General features: G+C 39.5%; 1 protein-coding gene across 2 annotated transcripts in view; it reads right to left on the reverse strand.

Moving 5' to 3' along the window:
• Nucleotides 1–1,078: 1,078 nt before the first annotated feature.
• The window catches only part of LOC122071140 (anaphase-promoting complex subunit 1), a 114,775-nt gene continuing 100,014 nt past the window's right edge, over nt 1,079–15,839 (reverse strand). For both annotated transcript variants that reach the window (XM_042635436.1, XM_042635435.1), the window contains exons 35-37: nt 7,739–7,817; nt 7,107–7,205; nt 1,079–1,999 (exon numbers count right to left, since the gene is read on the reverse strand). In XM_042635436.1, the coding sequence (XP_042491370.1) occupies nt 1,607–1,999; nt 7,107–7,205; nt 7,739–7,817 (571 nt within the window). In that variant the 3' untranslated portion in view covers nt 1,079–1,606. The remainder of the gene's footprint in view (nt 2,000–7,106; nt 7,206–7,738; nt 7,818–15,839) is intronic.

The raw sequence follows: 15,839 nt of genomic DNA on the forward strand, positions 1-15,839 counted from the left end.
TTTATCGACTTCTAAGAAGCCATAGTTGTAGATCATCTTTCAATTGAAACTTGATACATGAAGAAATTTGCAGATTTGGTGGGTGCAACTAAGGATGTGAATTTGTAACCGAAACTGAACTGATCCATTTACACCGAAATCGCAAAACCGTTTAGTAAATGGTGTGATTATGGTTTCAAGTTTCAGGACGATTAGCTAAACGGGTCGAGTCGATTTTAACCGCGGAACCCGTTGGTTTCAAACCGAATTGAAACCATTTAAACCGAACCATCTAAACCGTTTAAACCGTTTCGATCAATCCGTATAACAATTAAATAAAGAAGGGGCAGTAATCCGTATAACAATTAACAATTAAATTAAGTGTTCATCCTGCTTTGGTATGATTTATTGCAATTCAATTCAAGTTTAGGCTTTAAATCATGAACTTGTAATCCATATATATTACTATATTATTATGTTATCATAGATGTGGTGTTATAGCTGAACCACCTGTCATTTTAATATTTTATGCTGTAGAAAACTGGATTTGGATGTTATATGATATTAGTTCTAAATATTTGAGAAGGGTCATGCAAAGAAATAGCATTAGATTATCAAATTAAGACATTCCATCGTTAATATAGAATCTCTTATTTGTGGTTGCCAATTATTTTTTGATAAGCTTATGATCTTCAATTTAAAGATGGTTGCGAGTTATAACAAACCAATTATGAACCGTTTTACAAACCGTACAGAATAAATTGAAACCGAAATCGAAACAGTTTAAAACCGTGAAACCGACACCGTTTAAAAACCGTAGAAACCGAAACCGTTTACTAAACGGTCACGGTTTCAAAAAGTAGAATCGTTTAATAAATAGTGCAGTTAAGGTTTTAATCAAATAAATGTAAACCGAACCGATCCATACCGTTTAAACCGAAACCAAACCGATTAACACCCTTAGGTGCTACTCAGTGATATAGTGGTTGAAAAGGAATTGGCTGCCTTATTAACGACCATATAAAAAAAGTTGTAATCAAACACTACTGATTTGTAAAAGCAAAATAGAGCGATGAGATCACCCATTAAGATCTTTAAGTAACAAACAATGGAGGTAAAATATCATAATATGATAACCTTGTGCAAGGGAGAGTATAACATATTGCATGAATTCTTACTACTAAAATCCATAATTACTTCTTTTAATTGGAGAATTGCCTCAGATGGAAACTCCAGGATTATTACATTAACGACCTCGGGGGAAAAAAATGCCACAAGACTCCCTTAAATTTTATGTTACATACCCCTTCATAAATTACAACCCACCCCCAACCCCCCCCCCCCCCAACAAAAAAAAAAACCCAAATATACAATAACTGTTTGAACACTTCTGCTCAGAACCTAGGGCCCCATCACTGATGATGGCTCGGGGCATGCCCTAGTACTTTAGTTCATACAAAGAAATTTGGGTGCGGGATGGGGAAGGTGGAACCAAATGAGTTTGGCCCCCTCACTAAGTTACACATGCATGACATATATGACAGAATTCCAGCCGCGGAGGGGCAACTAGTGGGTGTAAATTCCCTGCTTGTCCATGATAACTTGTCCATGAGCCAAAATCTTAAACTCAACTATTTACTCTTGAAAACAAGTTATCAATCTCAATGATTGCATTAATGTGAGTTTGTGGAAACAGCATCTGCAGCATGGGAATTGAAGATGAAGTCTTGATCCTGGGCTTGATTTTCTCCACAGCAGACTTGACAACAAGATGAGGAGGCACCTCAAACCACTTAAGAAACCACGAAAGTAGCATGGTATTGATCATTCCTTCAGACTGCCAGTGTGGCCACCTACCTGAACTCAAATAATCATAAAGATCATCTTTCATTCTTTGAGAATAATTCAGAATCTCTTCCACACGCTTCCTGATAGATCCAATGAAGATAGATTGAAGAATGCTTCCTCTTGAAGTGCTCAACCTTCCATTGGTCAAAGCATCACCATAGGATAGTGCAAGCTGCAGGAAAAATAGTTCATGAACACACAGTGGCTTTTGGTATGCCAAGTACAGAAGCAACATATATTGGAGGATATCACCCTAGAAAGAAAAGAAAACCAGGTGTACACATAGCGAAGCCTGGATTTTCCTCCAGAGGGCTCAGCCAAGCAAAAGCAAGGATCGAGATGGGATGACTTGGGTTGGGTTTGCTAATACCAGACTCAATCCAATCCAAGTAGTTTAGTAATCAACCCTGAAAAAAAAAAAAAATATATATATATATATATATTCCAAACCAGTCCTACCCTTGAATCTTGGAAGTTCCTTTACAAGTATACGAGGTAATCAGGGTTGTATCTTAAAAAAAAGATGGGGAGTATGTCGGCATGCTGCCATTTTCTGGATCCAACCCTCAATTCGTTAAAGCTATCTAAAACTTAACCATATGATTGCAAATAAAAAAGGTCTCTTAACTAATGGGTTGTTCAAATCATTAAATATCACACCTCAATCATCAGCATTCCCCAAAATAAAAGGAAAACTGAAAAAGAATACGATTACCCACCAAACACAAGCACATATACTCGCGTTGAATCACAAAAATATATATGTAGTTCATGTTGATTTAACAAGGGAGAGGGGAAAGCTACTTCAAGTGGGACTTTTTTGCCGGTTGGGGGAGGGAGAGGTGCGGCGATGAAAACTCATCTGGATCATCATCAAAAAATTGAGATTCTCCTGGATGGTCTCACCATTTCTCTTTCATTGAGTTTATCTTGAGAGCAATAGGCCAATCATATATGTATCTGACCACATCCATTTGACACAACCCCTAAGAGGATCTTCAAATAGTATAGATCCATCCAGCATGTGCACCACATGTACAGTCATGCTCCTGGCAAATCACCCATTTCAATCTGCCAGACTAATTACATATCAGGGCCAGAGTTCCATCCTGGAACCCATTCATACATGCCTTTAATAATTGGCACATGACAGTTTGGTTGACATGTACAATAATCACCTATACATGGTTAAAATTTCTGACCAATTTGATATCCCAGTGTGTCATTATAGAGGTTTAAAACAAGTCAGGTCTACAAAGTGAACCAAACAGGAACCACACCCCGGTGGGGGTTGGGGGGGGGTGGTAACTCATACAAATGGTTGAGATAAGCCAGTAAATTTGAAAGTTGTCCGATCAGGAGGGCCCAAATCAATCCAATCATCAGCTAAGCAGGTAAGAAAGTGTCCACTGTACAACTGTGTTTGAAACATTTTTCCTATATAATATTCCCATGAAGAATAAAGCATGACGAAGGGACTAAGGAGACCAAAAAAGGGCTATGGAAAGTGCTCAATTTTCCCTTTTTACAGAGCTAACTCATATCACAAGAGGCTAAGATCTTTTAGTGTTGTAGGAGTTGCGGTTTTGGCACTCAAAAACGGTGTGGTGGTGAGTGCCCTGAGACACTATATAAGGTGGTTCAACACTGCATACATCTTAAATGTTAAATTCTAATATTTACACACAGGGGAAGGAACTGGTCAGGTCCTTTCAGATTCATGTCATGTTAGAGTTTTGTCGACCTAAACCCAACCCAGTTAATAGAATTTTTAAAAAACATGAACTGTTAACCCATCAACATGAACACAAATGAGTAACCGTCTATTATTCCTTGTGAGAAAACGGAGCATTATAAAATCATCAAATGTAAGCATCCCTTGACAATCCAAAATTGCCACATGGAAAATGATGTGGCAAACCCAACTGTTGGATAGATAGTGGATGGTCTGGACAGGCCACTTGTAAAACTTCAAGGAAATTTGACCATATGTCCCCTGGTGTATCTGCATGCATCCCCATGTATGTTCATGCATGCCCATGGGTCACAGCCCATAACCCTGGATTTTCATAGCTCTATTTGACATGTGAAAATCTCCATTTGGGTTCAAATTTGACACATGAGGAGGGGACCTGCCCCATTCAAAATACCATTTGGCAGAATTTTGGGCTGACCCGATAAGCTTATCTTGTCAAGCCAATCGGATATTCTTTGCTCTTATTGTTATTATTATTATTATCATAGCTGTCAAGGTGCCCAGGTGTGTTCCTGAGAGCTGGGAGACTCCATGACTTGGGTTATCTACAAAAGGCAAAACCGCCTTGGTGCCTAGGTGGTCACCATTTTGTATAAATCATTTTTTTAATTACATAAAACAATACTATTTCTAATAATCCTATTGGTTTATGGACATATTATCATGCAGGTAAGAACATGGAATCAATCATAAAGAAAATAAAAATAAAAGTAATAATAAAAAACAAAACAAAACAAAAGAGAAAATTGAAAAGAAGAATAGCAAAGACGCTTGAATTCATCCGTTATTCAGTTGTTCAGCATTACAACTCGGAGCTCTGAAAAGCATGACACCTCTGGTGGCAATTTTGATGGCACTTCCATTGGGAACTCCCAGAGCTTTTTCCCCCTCTTTTTTCTTCTGGTGCATTTCTTTGTTCTTCTTGTTAACATTTGCCTTTCTATTTCAACACCTATGCACTTTAATCAACCAATCTATCATTTTATATTGAACTTGGTTGCATATATTCTTTATTTGGTAGAGCATATCTTCTGTAATTTGTAATCTTTATTGCAGTATTGCTCCTTCCACATGCAAATTACTGATAATAGTTGCGTATTATAAATATTTTATTGTGTTCTTACATAGTACAAGGATATATGTTTATGAGGCATGCTGTTGGAAACTCATACTGTGATAAATTTAGTCTGTTCTTTCATACTAGGGCGCCTTATCACCCAAGCACTTAGGCGGCCCTCCAATGCCTTGGGTCTCCTAGGCACCTTGACAACCATGATTATTCTGATAATGCATTATTAATTTAAAATACATACGTAGTTAAAGCTTGATGCTTACCCACAATGGTTGTGGTGAGAATAGTTGTTAAAAGTATGAATGTACAAGTCATAGTACTATGGGCGAAAAGGCAAGCCTAGGTGACTAAGGGATGCTACTACCTAAAGAGGTGGGGTGGGGGTGGGGGTGGGGGGGTTGTGTAAAATATTAATTTTTTTAGATGGTTCACATAAAATATAGAATGTAATATTTTAAATTTATAAAATAACTAAATCTCACATCATTGGAGAATTAGAGGACCATCTTCTTCTTCTGATTCATCCTCTTCTTTTCTTTCTTCTCTTGTTGCAGCTCTGGAGGCAGCGATAGCAGAGCTGCTGCTTCCCTAGCCCTCCTCTTTCTGTTTCCTTCTTCATTTTTTTGTTCTCCCAATTTCAACCTTTTCTGCCCTTTTTTGGACCTTCTCCCCTGCTTTTTCATTTAAGGCGCCATGATAAAAAAGCGGCCAGCCACCTTGACCTTCCCAGACAGTTGTGACGCCTAGGCAATACCTTGACAACTATAGTATGAGTTTTTGGTCAACAAGGATTTGAGTCACCCTCCCTACAGTGCACAAATTTAACTTTCTAATATTGGCCAAATCATGATACTTAGGCTTGGGAGGTAATCAACCAAAGAAATGACCCTAGTCCATAACCTGTAACGAAGCTTCGAAAAAATGATTTGGGGTCCTTTGTACTGAAATTGCAATTTTAATGAAATTAATAAAAAATTCTTTGGTCCCCCCCCCCCCTTTGGGTCTCTTTTCCTCCATCTTGGCCTAGAACCACTCCCGTTGCTCCATCCCTAATGTTCCCTAACACAAGGTTGTTTGGTTTCACGGCCACAACCCTCGCCACAGCCTTACTGTCTGGAGAGCTCTCTCCATCTGCCTCCCTACCCAATCCTTCCTCATCTTTTACCACATTCTTGTCTCCCCTGCTTGCTGTCTTTGTTGGAATGGTATCGAAGATACCAATCATCTCTTCTTTGACTGCCCCTTCTCCTCTCGTATTTGGAAGTTTGTCCTCGCAAATGCTGGCTTGCCCAGAGAATCCCCCTCCCCTTTTAGAGAGAATGGAATTGGATTGATATGACCTTCTTTGGCAATTCTATTTGTGACTCGGCTGAAAGCTTGATTTCGGGGCTGCTATCTCCCATGTCTAGATGGAGCGTAACCTTCATAGATGGTCTTGCAACTCCAGATCTTTTGATAATATTTGGAAGGCCATCTACTTTGATGTCTCCTCCAAACTCCTCTCCCTTCCCTAGAGGCCAGTTGTGGACACCCCAAGGAAAAAGCTTATTGTTGTCTCTTGGGGCCTTCCTCAAGCTATTTTATTATCCCCTCCCCCGGCCCAATAAGGCTGTTTCATTCAGCTCCTCCAGTTTGTATATCCCTCCCCATTGTTTCCCTGTTTTATATATTATCTATTCATCCAAAAAAAAAAATAATCTCAAACACCAGAAATGACCAATAATATGTAGAAGGATGCTATGCACAACACCCGGTATATAGAATCCTTCTATTGTGTTCACAGATCAGTTTCCCATGTGATCTTTAAAATGTGTAGAGGATGTGATGTAAAGTGAACTATGGGCACATGCGATAAAATACTCAAAAAACATTGTAAATCAAACAATACAGATATCTCAAGATTGTACATAACTACATTCAGCTAAATCCAAATGTTCATAGAAAATGTGTATCAGAAGGAAATGTTGATTGCACATTAACAGCTATTCATCGTAAATATTAAAACAAACAAACACACATAAGAAACTAGTGAAGAAGGCAGAAACAGACTTAAGGCATTTGAAGGTATATATAATCAAAGAGTTTGCTAGCAAAACTAAAACTAAATAGGAGTAGAATCCAGCACATAATTGTCACAAAAAGTAATCATACGAACCTTTTCCCCACATTTTTTTCTTTTTTGCTTTTTTTCCTTTTTTTTTTGGGTCAGGAGGAGAGAGTTAGTTGGGGGAGACAATACAGTGGATGGAACTTGAGGTCCTGGAACATGGTGTCTACACCTACTAATTTAATGAATTGTGATGTAGTTGCAAGCCCATTGGAGGGAGAAATCCAGTACTTTTGTTTCACACTGCTAATTCAAGTTTCCACCATGGGAAGCCAGGTGGAGCCATAGTTTTTCACTTTTATGTGAAACATACAAATATAAAATATTAATGGGAAAATCATTACCTTCAGACTAGAGATAAATAGTGAGTCGCCTAGAATATCATTTCCACTGGTCACCTGCTCAGCCATTGATCCAAGTGTTGTGTATAATGAGACATAAACCTGCATCGTTTTCAGCCTTATCATTCATTGTCAATGGATTAAGAAATAGACTCCAGATGCCCAAGAAATGCAACAAACAAGAAGGGCCGTCCTAATAAGCTAAGCTCTCTGTCTTCTAAATTATTTAAGATGTGTATTACTCCAGCACGGCTCTCACACAGGCATATCAATTTAGATCTTTTATTTCTTCTAGCTATGTGATGCAAGCAAAGCTGGAGATGAACTAATAGAGTCCACCAATTGGGCGTTAGAAGTGGGAATTCGGAGGCCAACCTCAATTAGTTGTGCACTGCCAGAGCCCAAATAATTTATACTTAAGGAAAAAATGCATCCTTATATATATGGTAAGTCATTAGTTCTACTTAATGATAACATGGGTTAAAGCCTGCTAATATATATTTTAAAAGCTGGTAAATATATTGTATATATTACTAGTCTATGTTATATGTCTAATATACTTGGAAAAAATATATACAGAAAGGTTGGTCTGGCCGCTGCTCACTAAATGTCATGTTTCATATCAGCTAAAATACCTGTAAAAGAGCCGGTCTGTCCTTGGTCACACACTCAAATAGCACTTGCAAACAAAATTCCTGGAAATCAACATCAGATCTGCAAAAAGAATGTCTTAATATTTGAAAGAAAATCATCATGATGATGTGAAAAGAGAAGGCCACAAGAGAACCAATGATGTGAAACTGTTCGTTAATGATATATTAATTAAATTGGCTTAATGAATACACATGAATGCCCATGAAGATTTGGAAGAACAAAGCATAAGGTTGATCATCACATCATTACCATAGAGAACATACACTTGCAGAGAAGTAACAATAAAATACAGCACTTTGTAAGTTTTAACTACACACAAACAGGAGAAAATGAGATATTATGACAATAACAGAACATGAATCAGAACCTGTACATGAGGAAGAGAGAAAAGAGGAGACGAAAAGAATATGAGAGAATACGGCCCACAGTTTGAGTGAGAAGCAGAATACTCAAACTGTGGGTGGGGGGAGAGCTATTTATATTGACATAAAAGCAACAATTACAAATAGGTCCACAATTAAGGACTGACTTAAATGTAGACAGAAATAAGAAAGAAGAACATTACAATAATACCCCTAAAGAACCAACACACCTAAACACCTATAAAACTGACACCAACTTAACAGGCCCCTTCAAGCTGGAGCACTGATACCACTCATGGCTAGCTTGGAACACCCTTGGAGAAATACATTTCAAAACAAGGCTTTGGTAAACAAATCCGTAGTTCATTACTAGCACTGACAAATGGAGTGGAAATCAATTTCTTCAACACTGCATCCCGAACAAAATGAAAAATCCCACTTCAACATGTTGTCCATTAGTAGTATTACTTCCAATCTTTAATTGTACAGAAACCTTTTTCCCTGATCATTTTGCTTTTCAGAATCTAGTGACAAGGGCAAGGATTGGTTCTAGTAAGGTGCATAGTGGTTTGTATCTACTTGATGATAGACCCTCTTTAGGTCAGGCTCTTCAGACATTGTCTCCTTCAGTTTCTGAGTTACTACAGTGGCACCGTCAGTTGGGACATCCTCCTTTGGGGACATTAGTTAGGATTCTCCTTTCTTTTAAGCATTGTAATTTGAGTGATATTTTTTGTGTAGCCAGTGTTTTGGCTAAACAAACTCGAACCAGTTATTTTCCTTCAAATAATAAAAGTGCCACTCCTTAATCTGTTATTCACTCTAATATTTGGGCACCATCTCATGTCTAATCAACCTTTGGCTTCCCGTGGTTTATTTATTGAGTGCCATTATCGGAGTCCTTCAGTTTATATAATCCAGACCGAGGCCAAGGCTTTTGCATCCTTTCAACACTTTCATCGTATGGTGCAGACTTAGTTTAATGCTATTATGAAAGTCCTTGGCAGTGACAATGCTCGCGAGTACTTTAAGGGATCCTTTCGGTCATATCTTGCTACCTATGGGATGATTCAGCAGACCAATTGCGTCGACACTCCATGTCAAAATGGTGTGGCAGAACGGAAGAATCGCCATCTCTGTGAAATTGCTAGGTACCATATGTTTCAAATGCGCTTTCATTCCCAGTACTGGAGTAACGCAATTCTCACAGCAGCCTATCTGATAAATTGCTTGCCTTTTAGGATCCTTGGCTTTCATTCTCCTCTAGACCTTTCCAAGGGATCTGCGGCTTTCCCTGACTCAGTCAAGGTCTTTGGTCATGTCTTTTATGCTTGGGATCATCACTCCCATGGCAAGTTTGATCCTCATGGCATTTGGTGCATTTTCCTAGGATACTCAATTACTCAAAAGGGCTATCAGTGCTACCATCCATCACGACATTGTTTTTTCATTCGAGATGTCATTTTTAACGAGTTGACCTCCTATTACTTTGCGTCACCACTTTAGGGGGGAGCTTTCTTCCACAATTGATGATGTGTCGCCTCTTGCCTTTGCTATCCAACCACCTTCACCTCTTATCTATTCTAGCTAATGTCCCTGTTCAGTGGAAGATTTCTTCAGATGTTCCTTCAAGGGGAGACTGATGTAGTTCGGCCAGATCCAGAGATGTGTGCCAATGTTCGTAGAAAGAAGAACCAGACCACCGCTAATCTACCAAGCCATTTCTCACATCTTGATCCTGATCAGGTTCCCTCAGACTAGTAGATCTATTCCCTCTACTGATGCTGATGTTAGTCTTGAGTTACCTATTTCTACCCGCAATGGTACTCATTCGTATACTTTACATCCTATTGCTATAACTTACTCTCTCCCTCCTACTTTAGTTTTGTGTTCTCTCTATCTCCTGTCCCTATTCCTCGGACTTGGCAGGAAGCTATTGTGGAACCACATGGCAGGTAGCAATAGTTAAAGAGACGCAAGCATTGAAGAAAAATGACACGTGGATCTTGTTTATCTTCCTTCACAGAAAAAGGCAGTTGGGTGCAAGTGGGTCTTCACCGTTAAACAGAGGGCTGATGGTACAGTGGACCGTCATAAATCCAGGCTTGACGCCAAGGGCTTTATGCACCAATGGCAAGATGAACACTATCTGTATTATCTTATCCTGTGTTGTGAACCTAAACTAGGACCTCCAGCAACTAGATGTGAAAAACACATTCCTTCATGGGTAAATCAAGGAGGAGGTGTATATGGACATTCCTCCTGGCTTTGCGTGCTCTAAAACTCATGGGAAGGTGTGCAAACTGAAGTATGCTTTATATGGGCTGAAGCAGTCACCACGTGCCTGGTTTGTGTGCTTCCAAAAGGCCACAATTATTGCATACTACTCTCAGAGCAATGCTGACCACACATTGTTCATCGAACGCACAGACAGAAAGATTATGTATTGATTGTGTATGTTAATGATATCATCATCACAGGTGATGACACTGAAGAAATTTCTCTCCTCAAGTTATATCTGGCCAAGGAATTTGAGATTAAGGATTTGGGACAGCTTCGCTACTTTCTGGGCTTTGAAGTTTCAAGTCCTCTCATGGCATTTACTTATCTCAGAGGATGTATGTGCTAGATCTCCTCTCTAAGACTGATATGTTGGGACGCAAGCCGACTGATACCCCCAGTGCCAACTCTCACTTAGTAAGCAAGAGCAGTGATCCAATGGATAAAGGACAATATCAGAGATTACTTGGGCGATTGATCTACATTTCTCATACTCGTCTTGACATCACTTATGCCATCCTCCGTTACTTGAAGTCTGTCCCAGGTCGCATCTCTCATATCAATCACCTTTAAGTAGAGGCCTTCACAGATGCCAACTAGGCAGGTTCTCCTGTTGATAGGCTATGGCAGTTGTTGGAGACAACTTTGTTACCAGGAGAAGAAGCAGGCTATTGTGGCTCGATCGCGTGTTGAAACAGAGTTCCGTGCAATGGCTCAAGGAATCTCTGAACTCCTATGGCTCCATAGCTTGCTCACTGATTTGGCTGCCCCGTTACTCTTCGTATGCAGCTTTATTGTGACAGTAAGTCAGCAATTAGCATTGCACACAACCCAGTCCAGCATGATAAGACTAAACAAGTGGAGACTGATCATCACTTCATCAAGGAAAATATGGATTCAGGTCTTATCAATGTGCCCTTTGTTCCTAGTAATGGACAACTAGCCGATCTGTTTACGAAAGGTCTTAGTAGCAAGATGTTTCATCCTATTATTTTGCAAGTTGGGCATATGTGATATCTATGCACCAACTTCAGGGGCAGTGTTGTAAAATGGGTACAAGGGTAGAATTGTCTTATAGGGGTATTTTGGTCTTGTATTGATTCTAGATTTTTTTTCCTCCATATCATAAATAAAGTTGGCATGTGTCCATTAAACACAAATCATTCATTCAAGCCAACATGATCTAATTCGGCATTCAAAATCCTAGGCAGGTCAAGTGGTTTAGCCAAGATCTTTACCAGACCAAAACTGACTCAGCCAAATCTGATTTGTAACTTAGAAAAAAAAGGCCAACTAATGGCATCGGGATCAGGTCCAGGTTAGAGAACAATCCAAAAAGAACTCCACTCTGATTTTAAGGAATGCCGCATCTGCACCAAAGATGCCTGATTGCTGGAGGAAATTTCACCACTCCAGAGGCAGATTTAGAAGTCGAAATTTCTGTTCCAGAAAATGATCTCAACATCGCAGTACCTCAGGATTTGTGGATGATGAGTCCATCCATAAAAATGCATCTGAAGGCTGCATGAAACACACAGGTGTGCATATAGAAGAGACAGTTGTTCAGTTGAGGAGTGAGCACAGCTCCCAAATCAAGGAGAAAGGAGTTCGCTCTCAGGAATTGAAATCTGTTGAGAGTTGCTGGAACGAAATCAGCGTCGGTGGGTAACCAAATTAAAAAGGAAGCAGACATATCAACCCAGATATGTAAGAGATTTAAAATTTTCCAGCGACGAGAATTTATGGATATAATTTTTGTACTGCATAAACCAGAAATTGATGCGGGAATGGAACTCAATTATTGAAATTAAGACCCAAAACTGGGAGTTCCAAAAAAGTACAAGGGTTGTTTCACGGGACTAGATGAAATGCCCAAAATACCTCCAAAAGAACAGATTAGAGGGTGAAAGCATCAGCCCAGCCCTTGCACAAAAGGCCGCATAAAAGATATGATTAAACAAGAGGTAAGAAAAAAGTAAACAAATTTGATTTTAGGAGGATAGATCATAGTTGTCAAAGCAACTAGATAACCCAAGGCATTGAAGGGATGGGCCTAGGCAACAAGGCACCTGCTTAGACATTGCCTAGGCACCCTAGGTTCCAGTATATGACTACGGAATATAGCAATGAAAATTTTATATAGTTATGTGGGACATTTTATATATTGGGGGTCAACCATAAATAAAGAAGGTGACATAAAGGATGATGTTACACAGAGAATTAAAGTGGGAAGGATGAAGTGGAGATAAGGTTTAAGATCTCGCTCTCGCCCCCCATCTCACTAATCCAAAAAAGAGAGATCTCGCCAGATCTCACCGAGATCATGTATTTTTTTCCCGGTTGACTCAGTGGTTGGTCTCGGTGACTATATGGTCTTTGTAGCCCCTGAAAGTTGGTATTTACTCTATTCTAGGCCTTCTAAACACAGTGGAAGCATCAATTTTTTAAAAATCAAACCTCAAATTGTACTTTGACTTCGTACCCTATGTAAGTAGTCTCCGATTCTTCGGACCTTAGGCTAGTATGCTGTATTCCACAATCCAGATTCCATAATCAACACATGACACAACATAATCATAAAATTTATAATACATCATACATAAAAAAAAGTAACTACAAATGTATATGAGGAGGTAATATTCTCTACTCTTTAAGCTTCAATGCGTGTAAGAATGAAGATCCTCAAGCAAAAGCACCAAAATCCTCACTCCTTAGTGTTTTCTCTTCCAAAATGTAGAGAGAGAGAGGCGAGATTTGGCGAGATCTTGATATCTCGATTGAGTTTTTGTACAATTTATATCTCGCCATGCATATCGTCTCGCCGTTTTGAAAAAACGAGATATAAGCGAGATCTTGTTGTTGAGATCTTGAACCATGAGTGGAGAGGTACGACCGAAGTGCTATGTGACCAACATATTCCTTTAAAGCTTAAAGGGAAGTTTTAAAGGACTGTTATACGACCGGCTATGATATATGGGGCCAAATGTTGGGCAGTAAAGAAATTTCATGTAGAGAAGTTATGTGTAGTAGAGATGAGGATGTTACGATGGATGTGCAGAAAAAACAGAAAGGATAAAGGAATGCGCACATTAGAGCTGATTTGGTAGTGGCCCGATTAATGACAAGCTCCGAGAAAGTCCTTTGAGGTGATATGGTCATGTTCGATGCAGGCCTGAGGATGCGCCAATAAAGAGGAGTGATATGATAACGATTGAATGATCTAAAAGATCTAGGGGCAAGCCAAAAATGACCATAGGAGAAGTAGTGAGAAATGGCATGCATAGTCTAGGTCTTGTCCCAAGTTTGACCTCAGATAGAGCCTATTGAAGGGCAATGATCCATGTATCCCCCATTTAGCTGTGTTACAAACCAGAATATAAGTAACCAAACCAAGAGAAAACAAAGAGAAAGAAAGAGAGAGAGAGAAAGAAGAAGAAAAGGAGATAAAGAGAGACCACCGAACTTGTGTGTTGGAGGCAGCCTGTGAATGGTTAGGGAAAATAGTGTCCCATCGCAAGCTGCTCCACATCTATATATAAATCCAAATTAGAGGTGTAAGTTAGGGGACAGAAATACACCAATCTGACTTATTACAATAAGTAAAGAGAAAATAAAATAAAAATGGCAGAGTACTAAGCCCTATAGGATAGAATTGCCCCCAGAGCTTTGACACTCCCCCTCAAGCTGGAGGATACAGATCACGCATGCTCAGCTTGGTACAACAATGATGAAAACTAGGAGCACAAGGACTTAGTTAATATATCTACTAGTTGATCTGATGACGAAACAAATGGAGCCTCAACCAGCTTCTTCAACACAGCATCTCGAACAAAATGACAATCCACCTTCAACGTGTTATGTTCATGATAGATTGGATTACTGGCAATATATATAGCTGGTTGGTTGTCACAATACATCTTCATAGGAGTAGGCACAGGAAAACCCATCCTAAGAAGAAGAGACCTGAGCCACATTAGCTCAGAAGTAGTATGAGCCATGGCCCTGTACTATGCTTCAGCAATTGACCGGGTAATTGTCGTTTGTTTCTTGCTCCGCCAAGTGACCAAATTACCTCCAACAAACATAACGAAGAATACGAATAGTTGCATCCAAATGAACTTTCTGAGGAGACTACATGAACTGACTGAGAACTTCAATTGCAAAGGAAATGCCAAGCCTAGTAATCGTAAGATATATCAGTTTCCCTACCAGGCTCCTGTATTGATGAACATCTATAGGGGATCACCATCATCAACACCAAACTTTTGATGAAGTTCCATTGGAATACCCATTGGCTTGGATGCAAGCATTCCAGTATCAGATGAGAGATCTAATACATACTTTCTTTGAGATAGATTGATGCCTTTCTTGCTTCATACAACCTCAAATACCAAGAAAAAAATGGAGAACAAACACTGATTTATCGCAATTAGCACGATGAAAAACCACAAGATATCATTATAGTACTAAACTTGTTAAATCATGCTCTGGGCAACTTCTTGAGACCATAAATAGTCTTACGCAACCTGCAAACATGAGTACTATCCTCCCCCTAAGCAAGATAACCTGGAAGTTGCTCCATATAAACCTCCTTAGTCAAATCATCATAACGAAAAGCATTCTTAATGTCTAACTAACATAGTGGCCAATCAAGGTTAATAGCCAGAGAAATAATTAAGAGAACAGAATTCAGCCGTGCAACTAGAGAAAAAGTCTCAAAATAGTCAACTCCATATATCCGAGTATAGCCCTTGGTAACTAGACGGGCCTTGAGCCGCTCAACAAAGCCATCAGGTAGGTACTTAATAGTGTAAACCCAACAACACTTACCAGGTCCTTACCAGGAAGCAGATAAACCAAACTCCAAGTGTAATGGGTCAAAAGAGCATCCATTTCTAAACCCATGGAAGCCTTCTAGGCAGGAAGACAGAGGGCCTTAGAGAGATGCTTGGGTATAGTAGAGGCAGATAATGACATAGCAAGATTATGAACAAAAGAAGGAAGATGGGACAGAAAAACAAACTTATCGATAGGATACACAACCATAGATTTTTTAGAACGAGAACATGTACCTTTACGCAATGCGATTGGTAAGTCAGAAGGCAATGAAGGAGGTGGAGCTTCACCAGAGGAAGAAGCCGGTAGAGGTGGTGAAACTGTGGGAGCAGTAGGAACCTCATCCTATTGCACTTCCTTGTTCCTGCGCTGATTTACTTATAAAGGTGGTGTAGGCTGAACACTAAGAGCATCAGGAATGGGACTAAAGGAGGAATAAGAGGAGCAATAACATTATGCTAGTCAACCTCAGAGTAGGAAAGAGATGGAAAGAAGTAAGAACTTCCCTCAAAGAAGGTGACATCAGCACACACAAAATACCTATGGGAGACAGGATCATAACATCGATACCCTTTCTGGTTACAAGAATAACCTAGGAAAAAAA

The sequence above is a fragment of the Macadamia integrifolia genome, unplaced genomic scaffold, assembly GCF_013358625.1.
Source record: "Macadamia integrifolia cultivar HAES 741 unplaced genomic scaffold, SCU_Mint_v3 scaffold_18A, whole genome shotgun sequence".
In the NCBI taxonomy this organism is placed as follows: domain Eukaryota; kingdom Viridiplantae; phylum Streptophyta; class Magnoliopsida; order Proteales; family Proteaceae; genus Macadamia; species Macadamia integrifolia.